The sequence below is a fragment of the Ailuropoda melanoleuca genome, chromosome 4 (genome assembly GCF_002007445.2).
Source record: "Ailuropoda melanoleuca isolate Jingjing chromosome 4, ASM200744v2, whole genome shotgun sequence".
Lineage (NCBI taxonomy): Eukaryota > Metazoa > Chordata > Mammalia > Carnivora > Ursidae > Ailuropoda > Ailuropoda melanoleuca.
In genome coordinates, this window is record NC_048221.1 from 108,909,257 (window position 1) to 108,932,801 (window position 23,545).

General features: G+C 38.3%; 1 protein-coding gene across 9 annotated transcripts in view; it reads right to left on the minus strand.

The window, feature by feature from the left end:
• Positions 1 to 23,545, minus strand: part of ACOXL (acyl-CoA oxidase like) — a 354,068-nt gene that overhangs the window by 79,579 nt on the left and 250,944 nt on the right. For all 9 annotated transcript variants that reach the window (XM_034659541.1, XM_034659540.1, XM_034659539.1 and 6 more), the window contains exon 16: positions 20,728 to 20,839. In XM_034659541.1, the coding sequence (XP_034515432.1) occupies positions 20,728 to 20,839 (112 nt within the window). The remainder of the gene's footprint in view (positions 1 to 20,727; positions 20,840 to 23,545) is intronic.

Below are 23,545 nucleotides of genomic sequence, written 5' to 3' on the forward strand. Positions count from 1 at the left end.
AAAAGGACATGTAGGGGCGCCTGGGTGCCACAGCGGTTAAGCGTCTGCTTTCGGCTCAGGGCGTGATCCCGGCGTTATGGGATCGAGCGCCACATCAGGCTCCTCCGCTATGAGCCTGCTTCTTCCTCTCCCGCTCCCCCTGCTTTTGTTCCCTCTCTCACTGGCTGTCTCTATCTCTGTCAAATAAATAAATAAAATCTTTAAAAAAAAAAAAAGACATGTAGACCAATGGAACAGAATTAGGAGACTGGAAAACACCGCTCCCCACCACCACCATATACAGCCAACTAATATTTGACCAGAGAGCCAAAAATATTCAGTGGGGAAAGTTATCTTCAATAACTGGTGCTGGGAAAACTGGATAACCACACGAAGAAGCATAAAATTGGACCCCTACCTTACAACACTCACAAAATTAACTCAAAATGGATTAAAGACTCAGATATAAGACCTGAAAACATAAAACTCCTAGAAGAGAACATAGGTAAAAAGCTCCTTGACATTGGTCTTGGTAATGGTTTTTTGGATATGACATCAAAATCACAGGCAACAAAAACCAAAAATAAGCAAGTGGAACTACATTAAATTAAAAAGCTTCTGCACAGAAAAAGAACCCCCACAAAATGAACAGGCAATCTGTGGAATGGGAGAAAATATTTGCAAACCATCTCTGTGATAAGGGGTTAATATCCAAAATATATAAGGAACCCATACAACTTAATAGTAAAAAAAAATTTTTTTTGCCTATTTAAAAAATAGGCAGAGAACCTGAATAGACATTTTCCCAAAGAAGAAAGACCAATGGTCAACAGACACATGAAAAGGTATTCCGTATCACTAAACAACAGGGAAAGGCAAATCAAATCCACAATGAAATATCGCCTCATTCCAGTCAGAATGGCTAGTATCAACAAGGCAAGAGACAATAAGTGTTGGCAAGAAAAGGGAATCACTGTGCACTATTGGTGGGGATGTAAATTGGTACAGCCAGTATGGAAAACAGTATGGAGGGTCTTCAAAAAATTAAAAATGGAACTACCATATCATCCAGCAATCCCACTTCGGGGATGTATCTGAAAGTAATGAAATCACTATCTGTACTCCTATGTTCACTGCAGTATTATTCACACGAGCCAAGACATGGAAGCCAGCTGTGTGTGCCCATGGAGGAATGGACGAAGATGTGTATATATAAACAATGGAAAATCATTCAGCCATGACAAAGAAGGAAATCTGGCCATTTGCAACAACATGGGTGACCTTGTGGGCTAAGTGAAATAAGTCAGACATAGAAAGATACTGCACGAACTTGCTTATATGTGGACTATAAAAAAGCTGAAGTCGCAGAAAATGAGTAGACGGTGGCTGCCAGGGGTTGGGGTGAAGGAAATGGGTGCCGATGGTCACAGGGCACCAACTCTCACTTATAAGATGAATAAGTTCTGGAGATCTAATGTACAAAATGGTGACAACAGTTAACAATACCGTATTACAGGTTTAAAAGCTGCTAAAGGACTGGATCTTAAAGGTCTCATATGCCCCGCCCCTTGCAAAAATCTACTTGCGTAAGGTGATATGTGTGTTAATTACCACCATTGTAGTAATCATTTCTCAATATATATGTGTATCGAATCATCACATGTGCACCTTAAACTTACACGATGTTCACAAAGCTAGGAAAAAAACAGTATAGACAAAATTGAAAAAGAAAACGCTGTTCAGTGTTCAGCCACTTATACCAAGTCAAATTCTCTAGTAATCAGTGTGCCGTAAACTAGAAAAATGTTGTTTCCATGCTATGCTGTTCAAACATGAGCCCAGAGTTTGGCACATGTCCTCACAGATTCCCTGAATCTAAGTTCTGTCTTGTCCCTTTGTCCTGTCCGGGTGACTTGCCCGCCTGTCTATGACTGGGCCTTCCACCTAAGCCAGGGCCCTGCTCCCTGTGGTCCAGCCTCCCAGACATCAAGATCCCTAAGTAGAAGGTTCAGAACCTCTAAGGTGTATCTGTCTGCCTTCGGAGTCAGCTCTCAACAGCTCACCTCTTGTCAGACTCCTGTCATCCTGGCCACTGGCCTAGATCAAAACCCATCATCGTCACCATGCTCTCCAGATTCTGTGCTGCTAGCTGGCCTGGGCACCTACCCCTCTGTGTTTTGGTATGACATTGAAACGGACACTTGGTAATTGTTGTTGTCATTAGCCATTTCTTCTTTCCCTCAATTAGTGTACCAAGATTCAGGGGCTGAGGTCTCCTGTTGGAAACTGCTAAGTTTCCAGCTTCATATATGAAAAGATGCTGGAGTGCCTGTAACATAAACAGCTTGTCTAAATGCTGGGAGGCACTGTTTAAGTTCTATCTCTAAGTGTTTTAATTGAGGTGTAAAATGCATACAGTCAGATGTATCACAGGCATAAATCTTAAGTCTACGGCTTGATGATTTCTAACATGTGTATACACCCGCATAACCACCCAGACGGAGATAGAGAAATTTCCTGCTTCGTACTCCCTCCCAGAATACCATACTCTCCCGTCTGTGATCCCCGTACCACCCTCAACTATTTTGCCCCCTATTAAATGAATGTCGCATGTATGGGGTCATGTGTTATTAACTCCTTCATGTCAGTCTTCTTTCACTAAACATAACTTCTATAAATTCACTCATGTTGTCTCATGTTAACGTGGTTTACCCCCCTCCCCCCCTCCGGCTTTTTTTTTTAGCTGATTAGAATTCCATTGTATGAATATACCACAACTGGCTTATCCAATTCTCATGTTGATGAACATTTGGGTTGTTTTTGGCTTGGGTCTATTATTGATAAAGCTGCTGTAAACCTTGTATAAATCTTTTTGTGAGCATTCCTTCATCTCTTTCGGGTAAATACGTAGGGAAGGAATTGCTGGTCATAGCGTAGGTGTGTATTTAACCTTATAAGGAAATGTCAAACTTTCTGTCACTGCCCTTTGATACTACCAATAGCAATGCACTTTCTCGTCGCTCCACACTGTCACCAGGACCAAGTGTCATCAAGCGGCTCTAATTCAACCCATTTCGGTGGGTGCGTCGTGGTATTTCACTGTGGTTTTAATTTCTATTTCCTTGATGACTAATATGGTTGAGCAAGGTTTCATGGGCTCATTACCATACTTTTATCTTCTTTTGTGAAGCGTCTTTTCAAGTCTTCTGTGCAAATTTTTTTCAGATTGTGTCTTTTCATTATTGAGTTGTAGCTCTTTATGCATTCTGGATAAAAGTCTTTTGTAAAAATAAGATTTTATTTATTCATTTGAGAAAGAGAGAAATCAAGAGCAGGGGGAGAGGCAGAGGGAGAAGCAGAGGGAGAAGCAGGTTCCTTGCTAAGCTGGGAGTCTGATGTGGGGCTTGATCCCAGGACCCAGGATCATGACCCGAGCTGAAGGCAGATGCTTAACTGACTGAGCCACCCAGGTGCCCCTGGGTAAAAATCTTTTGTCAGATACATGTATTGCAAATAATTTCTCCAAGATTAAGTTTTGCCTTTTTGTTTTCTTACAAATTTTTAATTCTGAAAAAAATCCAGTAAATTTTTAATTTAATGGTCAGTGCTTCTTACCTCCTTTCTAAGAAATCTTGGTTTACTTTAATTCCACAGAAATATCCTCCTATGTTTTTCCCTTCTGCAAGTCATATAGTTTGCACTTCCACTTCAAGTCTACTACCAATCTCAAATTAATTTTTGTGCATTATACAGGGAGTAAGTCAAGGCTCGTTTTTTCCCGCCACTCAGCTATCTAGTTTCCATTCAGATATATAGTTTCCTGTACAATTTGTTGAAAAGATTACCTTTTCACCATTTAATTTCCTTTTCACCCATGTTAAAAATCAAATGAACAGGGGCGCCTGGGTGGCACAGCGGTTAAGCGTCTGCCTTCGGCTCAGGGTGTGATCCCGGCATTATGGGATCGAGCCCCACATCAGGCTCCTCTGCTATGAGCCTGCTTCTTCCTCTCCCACTCCCCCTGCTTGTGTTCCCTCTCTCGCTGGCTGTCTCTATCTCTGTCAAATAAATAAATAAAAATCTTTAAAAAAAAATCAAATGAACATATACATGTAGGTCAATTTCTGGGCTCTCCAGTGTTCCATGATCTGTTTGTTTATCCTGACACCAATCCCATACTTTCCAGATTACTGGAGCATTAGCAGAAACTTTGAAATCGGGTCATGCAAGGCCTCCACATTTCTTCAACTTTCTCATAGTTGTTTTGGTTATTTTAGGCCATTTGTATTTCCGTATGAATTGTCATATCACCTTGTGAGTTTCTACAAAAGTTCCTGCTGAGATGTTCGACTGAGGTGGTGTTGAATCCATAGACCAATTCCAGAAGAATGTACATCATAGCAATATTGAGTTTTTCCATGTACAAACATGATATACTTCTGCATTTATTTAGGCTTTCTTTAATTACGTTCTGCAATGTTTCTAGTTATCAAGATACAGTCCTTGCATTGCTTGCATTTTTATTGTTAAATGTATTTCTAAGAATTCATGTTTTTTTAAATGATACCATATATTTCATTTTTACATTTTCTTTTCCAATTGTTTATTCATGGTATATAAAAATAAAATTTATTTTGCATATTGAGTTGTGCCTGTTAACTTCTTATTGATTTATTAGCTCTGGTAGTATTTTGGGTTTTTCTCTCTTTTTTGGTAAATTCTCTCATATTTTCTATGTAAACAATTATTTCATCTGCAAATTAAGATAGACTTATTTCTTCCTTTACAATCTTTATGTCATTTATTTATTTTCCCTGCTTTGTTGCACAAATAGAATATCCAGTGTAATGTCAAATAGAAGTGGTAAAAGTGAACATTCTTGCCTTGTTCTCTATCTTAAGAAGGAAAATGTGCAATATTTCTCCATTAGATATGATGTCAACTATAGGTTTACTATAACTATGCTCTTTCAAAGAGGAAACCACTTTCTATTCCTAGTTTGCTGAGACTTTTTAAAGCATGAACTCACCTTGGATATTGCCAAAATTCTTTTCTGCACTATATAATCATGCAATTTTTCTCTTTTATCTTGTCAATATTGCAATTATCATTGACAAACATATTTGAATGTTAAATCAACCTTGCATTCCTGGAATAAATACCACTTAGTGATGTATTTTCCTTTTTTATATATTGCTGGATTTAATCATTAATATTTTATTATATATTTCTACCTATATTCATGAAGAATATTGATTTATAAAGGTTTTTTTTTGTAATGTACTCATTAGTTCTTGGTATCATCAGTCATATGGTTTTTGAAAGAGTTTTGTTTAAGACTGGTATCTTTTTATCTTTAAATTCTGATAGGATTCAACAGAAGAACCATCTGGACCTGGAGCTCTCTTTGTGGAATGTTTCCATTACAAATTAAATTCATTTAATAGATATTTTTAGATCTTTCATTTTTTGCTTGCTTTTGAAAGTTGTATTTTTCCAGGAATTTGTTCTAAGTTCTTGAATTTATTTGCATAAAATTCTTCATAATATTCCCTTTTTTGTATTTTTAACATCTGTCTTGTATGTTGCAATGTCTCTTCTTTCATTCTTAATATTGTTAGTGCTTTATCTGTTTTTCTCTTGATCAACCTTGCTAGGGATTAATCAATGTTATCAATCATTTTAAAGAAGACACTTTCAGATTTTTTTTGTTTTCTACTATATTAATTTCTTCCTAATCTTTATTGTTACCTTTGTTCTACTTATTTTGCCCTTCTTTTTCTTTTTTTCTTTTTTTAACAAGAGAAGAATTTATTCTTTTTCTAGCTTCTTAAGGTAGAAGCTTACTTCATTTTCTTAAAATCTTTTTTTATTTTTGAAGATAAGCAATTCAAGTTATAAAGTTCCCTGTAAGGAAATTTCACTACACCCTAAAAAATTTGATATGTGTGTTTTCATTATCATTTGGTTTGAAATATTTTACAATTCCATAGTGATTCCCTTCTTTGATTCACCAGATTATTTAGAAATATGTTCCCTAATATTCATATATTTGGGAGATTTATAGGTATCTTTTTGTTGTTGATCTCTAATTTAATTCCATTGTTTTTTTTTTTTTTTAAAGATTTTATTTATTTATTTGACAGAGATAGAGACAGCCAGCGAGAGAGGGAACACAAGCAGGGGGAGTGGGAGAGGAAGAAGCAGGCTCATAGTGGAAGAGCCTGATGTGGCTCGATCCCGTAACGCCGGGATCACGCCCTGAGCCGAAGGCAGACGCTTAACCGCTGTGCCACCCAGGCGCCCCATAATTCCATTGTTGATAGAAAAAACATTCTATATTATTTCATACTTTTAAAAAATTTATTGACTGAGGGACACCTGAGTGGCTCAGTAGGTTAAGGGACCTACTTTTGGTTTTGGCCCAGGTCATAATCTCAGGGTCATGGGACTGGGCAACATTGGGCTCCTCACTCAGCAAGGAGTCTGTTTTCCCCTCTCCTTTTCCCTCTACCCTCCCCCCCAACTCACACTCTCTCTCTCTCAAAAAATAAATGAATATATAAATACATACATATGTCTTTTAAAAAATTATGGACTGATGCACTGAGTGATATACTTAACTAATGAATCATTGAATCATTATATCAAAAACTGATATATGATACCTTGGCTAATTGAATTTAAATAAAAAATCAACCACTTAAAAGCATAAATCTGAACAAAAATTTTAAAAATTATTAACTGATATTATTGAGAACTGTCTTATGGATAGCACTGTAGTCTCTGGGTCTAGTTTTCAATAAATGTCTATAAATGCTAAATAGGTCAAGTTGAGTGATAGTGTTGTTCATATTTTTGTAGCCATACTGAATTTCTGTCTACTTATTCCATCAATTACTGGATTTAGCTGTTCCTTCTTTGAGTTCTGTCAATTTCTACTTCAAGTATTTTAAATGTTTGTTACGGTGCATATTTATTTCAGGTTATTCTCTCTCTCTTTCTCTCTCTCTTTCTTTTTAGAGATAGAGAGAGAGCAAGAGGGGTGTGGGTGTGGGGGAGCAGAGGGAGAGAGAGAATCTTAAGCAGGCTCCACACCAAGCATGGAGACCAGTGCAGGGCTTAATCTCACAACCCTGAGATCATGAGCTGAAACCAAGATTCAGGCATGTAACCAACTGAGCCACCCAAGTGCCCCTGTTCTCTCTTCTTGATGAAGTGATCTTTAAATCATCATGAAATAACCTTCTTTATCCTTGGTAATACTCTTTGTCTTAAAGTTTGCTTTATCTGATATTAATATAGGCTCTCTTATGTTCTAGCTGCATACTGTATCTTTTTCTTGTCTGTCTTTACCTTTAAAGCATATAGATGGAAATTGTTTATTCTTAACCCTCTGTGTCATTGTTTGCCTTTTAATTGGAATGTTCAGTCCATTTACATGTAATGTAATTATTGATAGTGTTGGGTATAAATCTACTAAATTAGACTGTCTCCTTAGGTCTTTAATTTTTGTTCCTCCTCCCATGACTTCTTCTGGATTAACTAAATTTTCTTTTTGTCTCAGTCTACCTTCTCTATTACACTCTATATTCTTTACTTATAACAGTCTGCCTTTAATTAATAACACTTCATGTATAATATAAGAACCTTATAATAATATAATTCCTTGTACACTACTTCCCATCTTTTGTGTTATTGTTGCCATAAAAAATACATGGCATATACTTTTATGTACTTTATAAACTCTAAATAATTATAATTATTTTGCATTAAATAGCCAACTGAATTATAAACAGTTTAAGATAAGAAGGAAAAGTGTCATTAATATTTACTTACACTTTTGTTAAAAAATATTTATTTGAGAAAGAGAGGGAGAGCATGAGCTGGGGGAGGGATAGAGGGAGAGAGAGAAAGAGAATCTCAAGCAGGCTCCATGCTGAGTGTGGATCCTAACATGGGGCTCTATCTCATGACCCTGAGATCATGACCTGAGCCAAAATCAATAGTCAGACACTTAACTGACTGAGCCACCCAGGCACCTCTATCCTGTCCACTCTTTAATATAGTCATTGTATGTTTTCAAAACCCCTTTCTTCTAATTTCAACATCTAGGTCATTTCAGGAGTCTTTTTCTATTGACTGGTTTTTCTATTGATTATGCATTACATGTTCCTATTTCTTCACATGTCTGATAACATTTTATTGTATATTGGACACTGTGAAGAATACTCATTCTGGATCCTGTTATCTTCCTCTAAAGAGTGTTGAGCTTTTTCCCAGTTAAATCACTAGCAGATAAACTTGAAGTTGTGGAGGCTATTTCATGCTTTGTCAGGAAGAATCTTTTTGGTTTTGCCTTTAGTTTGTTTTAATTCTACCTTTAGTCCTTGGGTGAATCCCTTTTCCTGGGACATAGTCTTACACATAAGGTATGACCCTTCTGGGGCTTCAATGGAAAGCCATTGACTTTACCTTACCCTTGTAACTTGGCAGGATTCAAACTACAAATTCTGCTTCCTATGTAGTAGGCCACAGTTGAATTTTCTGCTCAGCTCTTTAAGCCTTCCAGATTAAAAATCCCTGGACCTCTTTGGGGTCTTGTCCATCCATGCATATTTCATATATAAGTTGTTGATTTGAATAATGTTCATAACTTATTGTGAAGTTTTCCTCTCTGTTGTTCCCCCTTTTTTTTTTTTTTTTTGGATTTTTCTCATCAACTTTCAGTCTTTCTGACAATCCCAAATTCCATCTGCTGTACTCTTCATGACATTAAGATTGAGGTTTCCATGTGATCACCTCCCTTTTAACCTAAATGCAGGGAAAGGCTTTCTAACTGTCAGTTAAAATCCAGAGGCAATGAAAGCAAATATTACTATATTTAACTACACAAAATTAAAAAAAATTTTTTTTGCATGGCAAAAATCACCATGAACAAAGTCAAAAAAATAAGTGACAAACTGGGAGAAAAATTTTGCAATATGACAAAGGGCTAAAACACTTAATATAGAAAGTATCCTTAAAAATGGAAGGACAAAAAACTGGGGATGTACTGTATGGTAACTAATATAACAAAATAAAAATTTAAAAAAATGGAAGGACAAAATACCAAAGCCCTATAGATAAATGGGAAAATGGTATGAATGACAATACATGAAAAATATGTTAAAATGGCCCCCACACTGGTGAAAAACTGTTCAAACTCACTCACAGTTAGAGAAAAGTTAGCCCAACACAGAGATACCACTTCTCATCTATGAAATTGGAAAAAAAAAAAAGTATGAGAACATGTTCTGTTGATGAAGCTATGAAAAAACAAAGATTGCTGGTTGGGGGGGATGCAAACTGGTACAACTCTTCTGAAGCAGATTTGATAATACCTAACCACACTACATACGCACTTACTTTGGACCCAGAAGTCAAATTTTAAGAAATCAGCCCTGAAGATACACATTAAACAATACTAAAATTTATATGCATAAAGTTATTCACCACAGCATTATTTCTAGTAGAAAATTATTGAGAAGAAGATTAAATGCCCGTGTATTAGAGAAGGGTTAAGTAGGTTATGGCACAGCCACACCGTATTATTATGCTGATATAAAAAAAGAGATAGATCTCTCTGAAGTGATACAGAGTAATTCCCAAAACATACTACTGTTAAGTGGGGGGAAAAGTGCAGGGGAATATCTATGGCATGCTATTGTTCATGTAACAGAGAAAGCAATATAAGAAAATACATATGTTTCTGCTTATCTGGGTGAGAGAAATAAAGGAAAGATAAGCCAAAAACTAAATTAAAAAAAAAAGGACACCTATAGGAGTGTGTAGAGGGGGGAAAAAAGAAAGAAATAGAAATGGGGATGAGAATACCTTTCTAAAGCTGTAAGTCCTAGAAACTTAGTAGTGTTTTACATAGCCAAACCATGAATGGACAAAACTCAATGAGTATGTAGGGAGATCCCAATGTAGAAACAAACAGGAACAAATGAACTTAGGTTACAAATAAATAACATAATCTCACTAAAGGGTGTGGAAAAGGAACCAAAATAAAAATGACTTTACAAATACTACTTTGATTAGATATTATAAGCTAAAAGGAGAATATTCGAGTTAGTAAATGTGTTTTTCACAGAGGTATGGGTTAGCAATTCTGAAACTACTTACTGTGTATACCAGGAAAGATCAGATAAGTAAACACATACTAAACAATGAAAGCCAGATTTCTCACTTTCTCAGAGAAGTTACAAATAGGAAAGAGGGAAGGCTAGAATGAACCTTGTGGTTTTGGATTGGAATCAGAGTTACCAGTATAAACTCGTGGTTTCTAATATACACACATACAGGTCTGTGTGAGAATGTGGGAGTTAGTAAACATACATTTCTTTCCTAGCCTCAGGCAGCTAGAAGTAGTGACACCCCAGCAGTAGTTAGCACAACCAGCAATGAGATATTGGCTTTTAAACACCATTTTCCAATAAAAGGAAGCAGGGATTCTTGGGGAGATGATTGTAGGTCTGGCAGGGAAAATACAAGATATGATACATTTTGTGGTACCAGAAAATAAGGAAGTGCTTATCAAAAAAAAAGAATAGAGACATACAAAGGGACATAGAGGATAATCTGAAGGAGCTCTAGATGGCCCAAACCGTAACAATTTGAACAAGAAAATAAATAATGATAGTATTGGATCGAATAAATATCTGTGAGTCCAGACTGGTATAAATAATAATTAATTGAATAAAGAAGTAGTCGCAGGAGAAGAGACAGTTCTTGGTACTAATTAACTAGTGTAATTGAGATGAGGGAAACAGAAAATCCTCACTAGGCAAACACCATAGTATTAATTGTTTCCAGGAAGATTCATAAATGGATACTAAAAATAGTGGGTAAAAGTTTGAGGAAAAATAGGATATTTGCATAACCAAATATCATTCTAATCTTTGGTCTTGGTGACTGTGTTACCTTGAAGAAAGCACTAACCTTCTTCACCCCCAGGGTGCCTATCTGTAAATGCGTGGGTTTGACTAGTTCACCCTGAGGGACACTTCCAGCTCTCACACTCCAAAGGAAATGACTGCTCCCCCATGTAGTAATCAGGAATATTACTTCCTTTTCCTTTCTCTTCACTTCCCCTTCCTTCTTTCCTTTCCATTCCCTGCCTACAATAGGTTTCCGTAGGAAGAGAATTTACAGTGCTCTCTATGAGAGAAAGATGGAGAAATTCAGAAGTGAGGGAAAAAGAGAAAATGCGACTGGGTTGCTACAGGGTGGAGAAGAAAGTAAGAGAGGGAAACATCACGGAACAGAAACATTTCCTATGACCAGCAACAACAGAGAGGAAAGTGTTAAGTGCTAAGGATTGGAAACATTGTACACCTGGGAAACAAGCACAGTCAGCCTCAGATCTTCCCGCCTGTTCACTCTGGGGTCTCTCCAGACCAACATCCTCCCCTTCCTCAGCCACCATGTATAGCTTACTGTGAAGCGCAGTCAGTTACCCTTCCCCTTTCTCTGGAGTTGCAGGACTTTAAGCCTTATCTCTCACTGAGAAATTGGAACTGTTCCCCATGAAAGGAATTTCAAGGACCAGTCAGCAGAAAGGGAGCCACACTATTGCAAAGGTGGCCTTTGCATAGGCAACCCCCATATTCTGAAGATATAAAGGCCCCTCCATCAGATTGTCCTGGTCTTCTGATCATTTTCCCAACCCAACTTGACCACAGGAGAAAGAAGATGCATCAATATCGATGCGAAGTATGAACTCAGGAAATTTGATTTCTAATGCTGTTTCCTGTCTTTGATGATCTGTCTCCGGAACAAAGCTCTTGGCATTTCTGTGCCATGAGATCTTTAGTAAAACATCTGCTATTCAGGCCACTATATTGGGTTTTAAAAATGTAACGAACACAACCCAGCTGCTGTTACTCTGTTCCTTGTCTCCGCCCTCTCAGAGAAGTACAAGCAAAGCAGTACCAGAGTTCTTCCCTCTCTCTGGCATTTCTAAGACCCTCTCTGTATCTACCAGCTGCCCAGTGACCAAAGCTCTCGAAGACAACTGATGGAGATTATGACAGCACTATCTCCAGCATGTGCTGTGTGTGTGCCGTCCAATACCCAGCTAAGCTTTCATTTCTCACAGACAAGAACTCAGAGAAGATTTCAAAACCCAACCTGGTGACCTGAGCAAAGATGCTATCAGTCTAAAATTAAAACAACAAAACAGCTGCCATCATCTGTTAGAAAGACAGTCTTTGCAGAAGTACTCTGGCTTTATTATGTTTTAAAGATCTAAATCGAGAACTTTATAGACACACACACACACACACACACACACACACCCAAATAGGTGGCACACTGACCACAACCATAAAGACTGTAGACAGCGTTCTAGACAGAAAGTTCTAGAAAGTTACATCTCTGATAACCTTATTTCCAGCCTCCACCAATTCTTCTCATCTAAATCTCAAATTCTGAAAAAGGAAAAATAACTTAGGGTAGTTGTTTCCAAGTTAGTTTACTGCCCCTAGATTTTGAGGATGATTCATAATGTTTCATTTGGAAACCACTTCCCTTTTTCTTTCGACTCAGGCTTGTGGTGTGGTGTAGGGCACCATGAATCAGATTTTTTAAATTACTCTTTCCCAGGTGATTCTTACATACCCTGAAGTGGGAGAACTACTAGTGTGGTGGAAGAAAGTTACAGGTGCTAAGAAATAGAACATGAATCCGCCCCCAGTTAACTAGGACTATCATCCCACTTGGATTCTCATCCTTTTACCTGCCCAATTTTTGTTATGTGCATTTGGAAATAAACAATCATCTGTTAAACATATTGATTACTGAGGGTCTATATTTCCTCCATAGATTTTCCTCCATACAATGACAAAAGTCCTTAATAGAATATTCTCAAAAACAAGCCATTGTTTATTGATTTATTTTTCTTCCCACTAATGGGAAAATTATGCAGATTTACAGCATGATTTTGGAAAATTAGGGAAGTGGGGCTTCAAGGGAAGCTATGGGGCTGGGCTCCCTCCATGACCACCAGCACACTGAAGGACATTTCCTGGCCCCGTTTTCAGTTTAATTCTGGATACACAAAAGAGGGAAAAGCATTATCAGATAATAGTAAATGCTTACTCTTTCGTGAGGATCTAATGATCTTGACCCCCCAGCTCTGAATGTGAACTACTAGTCCCCTAACACTTGTGTTACAGGGTAGGAGGCAGATGGGTTAGCTAATGTGAGGAGAAGGGCTGGCCAAGTAACTCTAAAATAAAATGTGCAGTTGAAGAAAATTAAAGAGCATTACTGAAAAATTAAGAAGAAAGGCAGATTCCTGAAGCCCACTCATGTTTTTACCTCTTTAAAAGATTCTGAACCAAATCACATGGTTATTTTTACAAGATCTTGGCATTCTAGATGAAATCACCCACCTTTGGACATGTCCAAAGACTACTGCCCAGGCTCCATGTGGATCAGATGTTCAAATTGCTGAACAGATCGTTTTATTTCAACACACACCGAATTAATATAGGTAGACATAGCCAACATACAGCTAGTGGAATAAACAGCTGAGTCAAAAATACAAACTAAGTCAATAGTCTTTTCTCTAAACTTGTAGGTTTTGTCATAATTTAGCACTTTACTTACTTTACTTTGCCTTGGGCTAAAACTAGTGGACTTATCCCAAGGCAGACACGCACCTTAACCTTTTTGGTCTTCCCATGCCTAAGCCCCGAAAACAGTTCTGCTCAATAAATATTTAAATTAACCATTAAAATGACATTGATGACACTGATGACAGTAACTAAGATAATTAACATGAGTACAAGGTTTATCATTTTTCAAAAATTCTTCTTTTTTTTTTACATATTCTACCTTATTCCATCCTTGCAACAAGTTTGTATTATGCCATTCTTATTACTTCAAACATATAGATATAGAAACAGAGGCTCAGAAGCAGTAAAATATGTTGTCTGACTCAAAAACCTTTGTATTTCTTCGCCATACCACATGCCTAATTTTTTTTATGTTCAGAAAACACACATGTGTTTTCTTTTCTCAAAATTAGAAAATCAATAATAGTGAGCAATTTGCTCTCTTGCAGAGAACGATTATAAGCAAAAAAAAAAAAAGTTCTGAAAATTTAGTAAGTACCAGAAAGCATCTAATATCATGCCAAAAAGGGAATAAAAAGTAGGTATTTTACAGTGGACCTATTTTTCTAATGTCAGTAAAAATAAATAAATGAATAAAAAGATTTTGCCAGACTCCCAAATCCTGAAGATAAAAAAATTAGAAAGTTGGAGAAATAAAGTGTTAAGAAAATGAGTGTAGAGAAATGTGGGCCTAGGGAAGTACAATCTGGTTCAACATTTGTAGAGAACAATGCGGCAGTATATAAAGTCTAAAAACTGCACGCTGTTAAGAATGTTCCTTGTGTCACTGTCTATAATAACGGAAAAACAAGAAGCATCAGAATATTGCGCAATCATGCTCTTATCAACACAGAATGTTGTCTTATATTATTAAATGGAAATATTGATTAAAGACATTATAATCTTCTTTTGTATTTTTTTCCAAAAAACGTGTCTATCAATGCCAAAACTATTCAACATTTTTTGCTTTCAGATACTCTATTAGTTACTATTGTTGTGCAACAAATTATCTCCAAATTTAGCATCTTAAAAAAAAAACTTTGGTTATCTGACATGGTTTCTAAGGGTTGGGAATCTGGGCATGTCTCGAATGGGTGCTTCTGGCTCAGGCTCTCGAGTCAAGTCCTTGACTTCCCTAGTCCCTGGCATCTCTGAAGATTGGAGTAGGGCTGGAGGAGACACTTCCATGTTCGTCTACATAGCTTTTGGCAAGACAGTTCAGTTCTTCGCCACATGGGCTGCTCATGACATGGCTTCCCCCAGAGTGAGGGAGAGACGGAGAGACACAAACTAAGACAGAAGCCACAGTGTCTTTATAATGCAATCTCAGAAAAGACATACCATTACTCCTGCTGTATTCCATTGGTTATACCCACCAGCGCGGGCACAATGTATAAGGATGTGACTAGCAGGAGGCAGGGTTCCTTGAAGGCGATCTTGGATTCTATCCTAGCCTATCCTCATCCCTTTCCAAGGTCCGTGGAAATCTCATCCCATTACTGCAGTGATTCAAATTCCAGAATCCCATCATCTAAGTCTAGGCTGGGTGCAGATTAGGTTCCCCAGATGTCATTCCTTAAGTACAGTTCCTTTTGATTTGAAGGTTTTTAAGGGGACAAATTATGTGTCCCCTACACAACCAACATACAATAGTGGGATAGGATTAGATAACCAATATACATATTCTTGCTCAAAAGGAAAGAAAATGCGAGAAATAAAGGGGTCAGTGATCCATAGAAATTCTGAAACCCGGCTGAGCAAGTGTCAAACTTTTTTTTTTTTTTAATTAAGATTTAGTCCTACTCATGTCCAGCAGTTTTTATTCTCCATGGCCTTTGGTTCTGCCCTCTGGGCTCATGGTTCTTCCCTCTTGAGGCATCTTTCCATTATCATGAAAAGTCCACATGTTCGTGCCTGAGTAGTTTCCTCAGCCTGCTCCCAGCTTGTAGAAGCTTGGTGGCTCAAGGCTCTATTCATTGTGTGCTATCTCTGTGCCTTTCAGCATAAGCTAAAAAATGTGGCTGATATAATTTTCTTAGAAACTTTATACATCTTGTGAATCTTTGGGGGGTTCAGCCCATTAGACAAAAAAGTCCACATCCACAAATCTCTTTGAGATGGGCCTCTGGGGTATGGAGAAGGCTAGAGAATGATGCCCTTAAGTGTCCTAGAAACCCTACAGTTTGATTAAAAGATCTGTGAGGCATACCCTTCATCTCTTCAGAGGGCCTTTTACCTGACTGAAGACTCACCTTTGATCTTTCTCAGCTCCTGAAGGATTTTACTCACATCTTTAGACCATGCATTCCTGAGAGTGCTCTGGTATCTTTGCTCTGAAGCCATTTTCTATGGTTCTTTTCGGTAGGATTATGTCTTCCAAAAAGATATATTGCAGTCGTAATCCCCAGTATCTGTGAATGCCACCTTATTTGGAAATAGGGTCTTTGCTGTGTAATCAAGTTAGGATGAGGCCATATTGGAGTAGGGGGAGCCTTAGTCCAGTATGACTGGTTTCTTCATAGGAAGAAAAGAAGCCAGAGACACACAGACTGAAGAATGCCATGTGGTGACAGAAGCAGAAATTGGAGCGATGATGGGGAGACAAGCCAAGGGACCCCAGTTGCCAGGAGCCACCACTGTGGTATTTTGTTACAGTAGCCTCAAAGCTGAATACAGTTACCATATGGAGAACTTGGGAATCTTCAAAACCACAGCAAGTCTCAGTTCCTGCATGTGAAACACTGTTTCCTTCAGCTTCTCTCTGTCTTTTGGCGTTTTACTGTAAGAAGCCATGAGCGAGCAGGCACTTTCAACACTTTCGGTGGGTGAGGTATATTTTCTACTTTTCACAAAGTACAGGCAACAGTGTCGCTAAAGTTCTGCCCCTTTGTAGCAAGAATCTCCCTTCCTCCAGTTTGCAATAATAATTCCTCACTGCCCTGCAGGTCCTCTCCCACTGCTTGATCCAAGCCCAGAAGGCTTCTATGAACAGTTTCTTCAAGGCATTTTAGGCTCCTACTAAAATTCTTCTCAAAGCTCACTGCCTGGTTCCAAGGCTGCACCCACATTTTGAGTTTTTGTCACATCATCACCTAGCTTGAGGCACCCAAATCTGTGTTAGGTATCTATAGCTGTGTAACAGGTTGCCCCCAGATTTAACAGATTAAAGCAAATGTTCAGTTTTCACACGGTTTCTGACAGTCGGGAAGGCAGAAGCTGCTTAGCAGGGCAGCGGCGGATCAGTGTAGCTCCAGGCTGCAAGTCCGCAAGCAAGCGACCCACTGCCCGGGGTTTGCAGTCTGTGAGGCTCTGACCCCCGCTGAAGGGTACACTTCCAAGCTCACTCATGTGGTTGTTTGTAGGAGGCTTCAGTACCTTGCCTCAGGGGTCTCTCCATAGGGCATTCTTAGGACAAAGTTCCCACATGATGGGTAATCGAAGAGAAAGAGAAAGAGTGACCAACATGGAGGTCACCATGTTCTTTTAATCATCTCATCTCAGAGGGGACATGTTATCACTTCCACTGTATGTCACACAGACTAATTCTGTACAATATGGGGAAGGACTACACAAGGGTGTGAATAGCAGGAGGTGAAGATTCCTGAAGGCTATATTGGAAGCTGGTTACCATGGATATCTGTTACTTGGCACACAGAAGTTCACAGTTACGGTATCATCAATTTGGCTGTGTACTGTTTCATACTGTCACATTTTTTTTTTAAAGATTGACATCACTAACTGTTATGAAATGAATTGTTTGTCCCCTAAAATTCATACTTGAAAGTCCCACTCTCCCTTACCTCCGACTGTAATCATATTTGCAGATAAAGTCTTTAAAGAGGGGACTGAATTAAAAGGAGACCATTAGGGTGGGGCCCTAATTCAGTCTGCCTGGTATCCTTAGAAGAGGAAGAGACACCAGGCAGGGCATGCACAGAGGGAGAACCATGTGAAATGACATCAAGAGGGCAGCCATTTGCAAGCCATGGAGAAGACCTCAGAGGAGACAAACCCTGCGGACACCTTGGTCTTGGACTTATAGTCTCCAGAACTACGAGGAAATAAATTCCTATTGTATAAGCCCACCAATCTGTGGTATTTTGTTATGGCAGCCCAAGCAGACTAATACACTAATCTTCTGAAAGATATCTGAAAATATCTTGCTATTGCCCAATCTGTGTTTTTTTAAAAAATCATTTTTGTTCTGATGCATATAACTATATACATTTAATATATATACAATTTGATTTTTTCTATATAAAATGCATATGATTAGATTTGTTTCTAAACTGAGAGTCTATGATTTCATTAGGAGAACTGAAATTCTTTCATTTATTGGCCATTTTAAATCTAATGCTCTACATTTTAGAGGTGGAAGCTGGAGGGATTTCTGTCTCTCTACGATGGATACGTAGCAGAAGATGCCTCTCCATGGATTATTATGGACAGAATTTAGGGATCATATTGTAATGGAAAAGTTGTTTTCAAGGAATTACCAGATTAGTGCAGTTGAAGACCAAATTGTTAATCCTTCAGGGTCAGGGGTAAGGGACTTGTACTTAGCCAGATTTGACAAGAGTCCAAGGGGATGTCACAATGAACAGGACGAAGATTTTGGGTAGCAATCCTGAGAAATTCTCAAACCAAGGAGCCCTCTTAAAACAGCCCTCCAGCCATGAGGTAAGCATATCTAAAGAAGCGGGGCTGGAGAGTCTCTGAGGCTCTAAGCACATGCTTTCTGATTTGTTCCTTGCTCTGCCTCTGATTACACAAACCTTTGGTAACTTATTTATCTCTGCTGTGTCTTCTCTAGCAATTTGTGTAACAGGCATCCCGTGTTTGGTAATCTGGTTCACTTTTAATGTAACGAAATGTATTTTAACCTCAGTTTCTTTAATGATCAAAGTCAGAACAAAACAATGTCTTTTGCCTGCCCTGCAATTAAAGTCAGAAACTGAGCTTGTTTCTACTCTAGCTTCTATCTTACCTTAAAATGTATTATAAACCCAATCTATTATAGAACCAATGAGTCAAGTTTTTTAATTCATCTTTTTCCCAAAAAGCAATTTTAGATTCTGAACTTTGTAACCATTCTTTATTTTTTTAAAGATTTATTTATTTATCTATCTGAGAGAGAGAAGCAGGGGGACACTGAGCGGGGAGAGAAGAGCAGAGGGAGAGGGAGAGAGAATCTCAAGCAGACTGTCCATTGAGCACAGATTCTGACACTGGATTGGATCTCACGGCCCTGAGATCATGACCTGAGTCGAAATCAAGAGTCAGGTGCTTAACCCATTGAGCCAGGTGTCCCTGGATCTTGTAACCATTTTTTGAAAATACATATTTACTGGTTGGATTTAGGGGGACCACAAATCCTTTTATACCTTGACTTCCTTATGTTTGAGTTAATAATTTTGATTTTTAAATGTCTTATATTTTTAAATTTTGAATAATTTTTAAGAAAGGCCAAATGAGGAAAATTGTTCCTGATTCTTAGGTATCTGAAAATATCATTTCACCACCTATACTCATAAATTCAATTTGGCTTAGAATAGTGTGCTTAGATCATGAAGTTTCCTCTTTAGAGAAGGAGACATTACTCCATTTGAAGTTGGTGAATGAAGACTGAAGCTAGCCTTATTTTTTCCCCTTTATTGGTAAACTATTATTTTCTGTCTGGGTGCTCATACGATAATCTCTTTATGCTAGATTTGCAGGCTATATCCAAGTATGGATATTTTTTTCTAACAACATTTTGATTTTTTTTTACACTAAGGAAAAATATTTTTCTATTATGTCTATGATTATTATTTCTGCTCCCCTTGTTTCAGCATTTTTAGGAATATTTGTTATACACAGGTTGGACTTCTATTATTTTCACTCTGTGTCTATCATCATCTCTTGCCATTTCATCCTTATCCTTTTCTTCCACAGCCTTGGAAAGCTAGTTCATAGACTATATGTTATTCATTGTTAATTCTGCTCGCTAGTGCATCTCTAGCATTTTTGCCTGTGATTACATCCTTCCCCTATTTTGACTGGCTCCATGTTCGACAAGGGCAAGCAGCTCAGAGTGACTAACCCCACTCGGATGTACCCCCAGTGTCTGGAAGGGCCTCACCTCATACCGATACCTGGAGGATGGACTGATAGATACAACCCTGACCCAGCTTCCAGGTACCCATCAGTCTGGCTCTGTCCCACCAGAGTGGATCTTGACCACTTTCTGCTCCCAGGGCTCTTCTGCCTCCAGAGCATTTCCTAAGAGAATACCCATCCTCATGTGCTATTCATCCTCTTCCCTTCTACTCACTCGGTGGTTGTACTAGGAGGTGTGATCTTAGAATCAATATAAAAGAGATGAATTAAAGAAGGGGAGTTGAATGGGGCCCAATTCTGGCCCTCTTGGGACCTAATTCCCATGCCGAAGGGCAGCAGTGGTGTGCTTTCAGGTTACAATAGCCCTGAGCCCCTGAGCCTGGACAGAGAGTGGGATAAGTAAAACCTTCTCTCAGAGTCTTTTTGTCTATTCATGCTGGGATTAGACGATGAAACACGTTGCTGAGGTGGGGGATGTCTCTCCAGACCAGCCCCACTGGCACTTGGTAGATTTCTCTCTAGATTTCTATCAGTGCTAATCTAAGGTTTTATGTTTTTGCAGGGTGTCATGGGTGTTTGAATAGGAAAGAGAGCGCATCTCAGGCTAATTCAATGGTTATTTTTTATATATGCCTGATGTACCTTTTTCCCCCAGAGAATAATGTATTCATTATACATGTGGACAATGATTTTTCAGTTTCAATAAGGGCTAAAAATTACTCCACTCATCAACTCCCATGGCAGCCCCATGATGGCTTACAGGCAGAATTCTAAAAGACAACACGAAGGGTTAAACAGTAGCATCAGGGCTTACAGAGCAAGCAGGGCTGTCCCGTCATACAAATGCCATGTAGGAACTCTAGCCATTTCCAGAAACTTGTAATTAGCCTGATTCATCCTCTACTACATTTAGAAGATCGTTCACCAGCAAGAATATGCCTTAAACACATGTCAAAAAGAAAAAAACACAATGTATCTTTACCTTATAATAAATTCTGGCCACCAAACTCCGCTGAAGAACCCTTTCACGAAAATTCACTGCTTTCAACAGAAAGGCAAGATTATCGACTGTGTCCACGTTAAATGCCAGGAAGCTGAAGGAAAAACACAGTGACCATTATTATTATTTTGTCCTCACCAACAGATTCCATGTGAAAAAAAACAGACAGGGTCTGTTCTCTCAAGAAGAATTTTTTTCCAATAGAAAAGCAGTGTAAGTATAATTCAGCCCCTCACATCTCTCACTCGCTATATTCATGCTTCTTTCAGGATTTTTCTGATGAATGCTTGGCTTGAGTTGATCCTATGTGGTTGCCTTGTGGTATAAAAATAATTTGGTTTCCTGCTTTTTTCACTTCCTGTTGTATTACAGGTAATTATTCAATAGTATATATAATCTTCCTTCATTAAGAGCTATATAATTTCCATCCATTGGGTTTATAATAATTTTCTCAACCCTTGTTTGGTATTTGTTATAATAATGATTATAAATGAATATTAATAACCAAATACATCCATCACAAAGTATTTGTCAATGAATAATATTTCTTATATGCATAATGCATCAGGACCTGTGCTTATTGCTGCTGTGCATTATTCAACAATCTGAGTAATTCTCTTATGAAGATACCATAATTATTCAATGTATACTTTGGGAAACTGGGGCTCAGCAAGTTTCAGCAACCTGCTCAAGGTCACGTGGGCATAACACGCTCAGGATTAGGTTTTGTCTGAGCGGACGTCTGTATTTAAGGAAAAAGGAGCCCCAGAGGGCAGTGAGAGGTCGCAGGGTAAAGTGTTCTGCAGAGATAGTAATTTCCATCTTCAGCAGGTAGTAATTTCCATCTTCCCCATCTGGCAATAAGGAAACTGAGGCACAGGGGAGTTAAGAGACTTAGGGACAAAGAGACTCAAAACACCAGAGTCTCCCATAAAGCCCTATGGGCTTTTCAATATGTGGCTCTGTCTTTTGTGCTGTTTGCACGCTTCCCCTCCCTCCATGAAACTTCCCTTTAGATAGACAGTAAAGGGGTTAATTCACACTTAGGGCTTCCCATAGCTTAGCCACCCCATTTGCCCTCCCCTCACCCAGTATCCTTGGGAAGTAAGTTATCACAAGACCCAAATAACTTAGATCCTCATTAAGTAAAATTAAACCCACGAGTAGCGGTTGTTGTTCAATCAGATGCCACAAGAGAAACAATTGATACCATGCTTTTAAGAATGCCAAGCACTGAATTAATGATTGCCCTCCAGAGGTCATTTACATGCCAAGTACCAGGAAATTTAAATTATATCAGTAGTTATTCTGAATCTGGTCTTTAGAAGGTTGAGGTTCTGTCCTAGTCTATTTAACAAAATGTGTAAAGAACCATCATATTTTATTGAAAAGTATGTTTCAGTCATTCCAGATACTGTTACTGGGAAGCCTGGAGACTGTGGACTTTGTTATTAGAAACTATCTTTTTTGGAATATTTACTGTGGAATACTGTCCACCTGAGGTTGTGAACTTCGTGTGCTACATGAAGTGGACCTCATCCACCCATGCTATCATGAGTCACATGCCAACCATGCCACATCACACAGCTTTAGGAACTCACCCAGCACAGAAGACTGTGCAGACTCTCTTAAAATTAGGAATATTGCTAAAGGCAACCTTCTTGTATTTTACAAGAAGGTCAAAATGACTCTAAATTTAAATTAAATTCAAATGCACATCTTTAGTCATCAAGGAAACCGCAAATGAAAACCACAGTTATACTTGACATCATCAAATGTTGACAAGGAGACAGAGCCACCAGAACTCTGATACTTGTTGATGAGGTGTAGAATGGCAAAACCACTTTGGAAAAAGTTCTCATAGTTTCTCATAAAACTAAACAAACACATACCCTATGACCCAACAATTCTACTCCAGCTACTCACCTTCGAGAAATAAAAACATATATTCACAAAAAGGCTTGTATATGAATAGTCACAGTAGATCTACTCAGAAGAGTGGAAAATTGAAAACATTACAAGTGTCTCTCCATCCATAAGAAAATGGAAAGCAAATCCCAGTATATCCATAAAACAGGCGACTATTCAGCAATAACAAAGAACACGCTAATACACAGGACAGCACGAAAGAATCTCAGAAAGCGTTATGCCCTATTAATAAGCCAGCTACAAAACAGTATGTACTGTGTGGTTCCACTTATATGAAGTTCTTAAACAGGAAACACTAATCTGTGGTAGAAAAGTATCAGATTAGTGACTGCATCTGGGGTGGTGGTCACAGGAACTGACTGAAAAGGGACATAAGAGAACTCCACTTTCTGGCATGATGCTGATGACCTACAACTTAACAAGAGTTTTGTTATACAGGTGTATGCATTTGTCAAAATTCAGTGAATGAACACTTAAGAGTTGTGCATTTCATTGTATGTAAATTCTACATGAGAAGAAAAAAAACCTATAACCAAATTTTGAACTCTAGTTAATGATGTTCATGCTGAATTATTCAGAAGTATGCTGATGTCTGCTGTGTACTTTGAAATGCATCAGAAAAAGAAAAGATGAATTGATGGGTGGGTTGAGGAATTGATGCATGAATACATATGCAGTGTAACAAGCACAGTAACAGGTTAATAGTAGGATCTAGATGGTAGGTGTATAAATGTTCACTAAAATTCTTTAAATTTTGCTTGGGAAACAAACTGAGGACTTCAGAGGGGAGGATGTTGGGGGAATGGGATAGGCTGGTGATGGGTATTAAGGAGGGCACATATTGCTTGGTGCACTGGGTGTTATACACAAG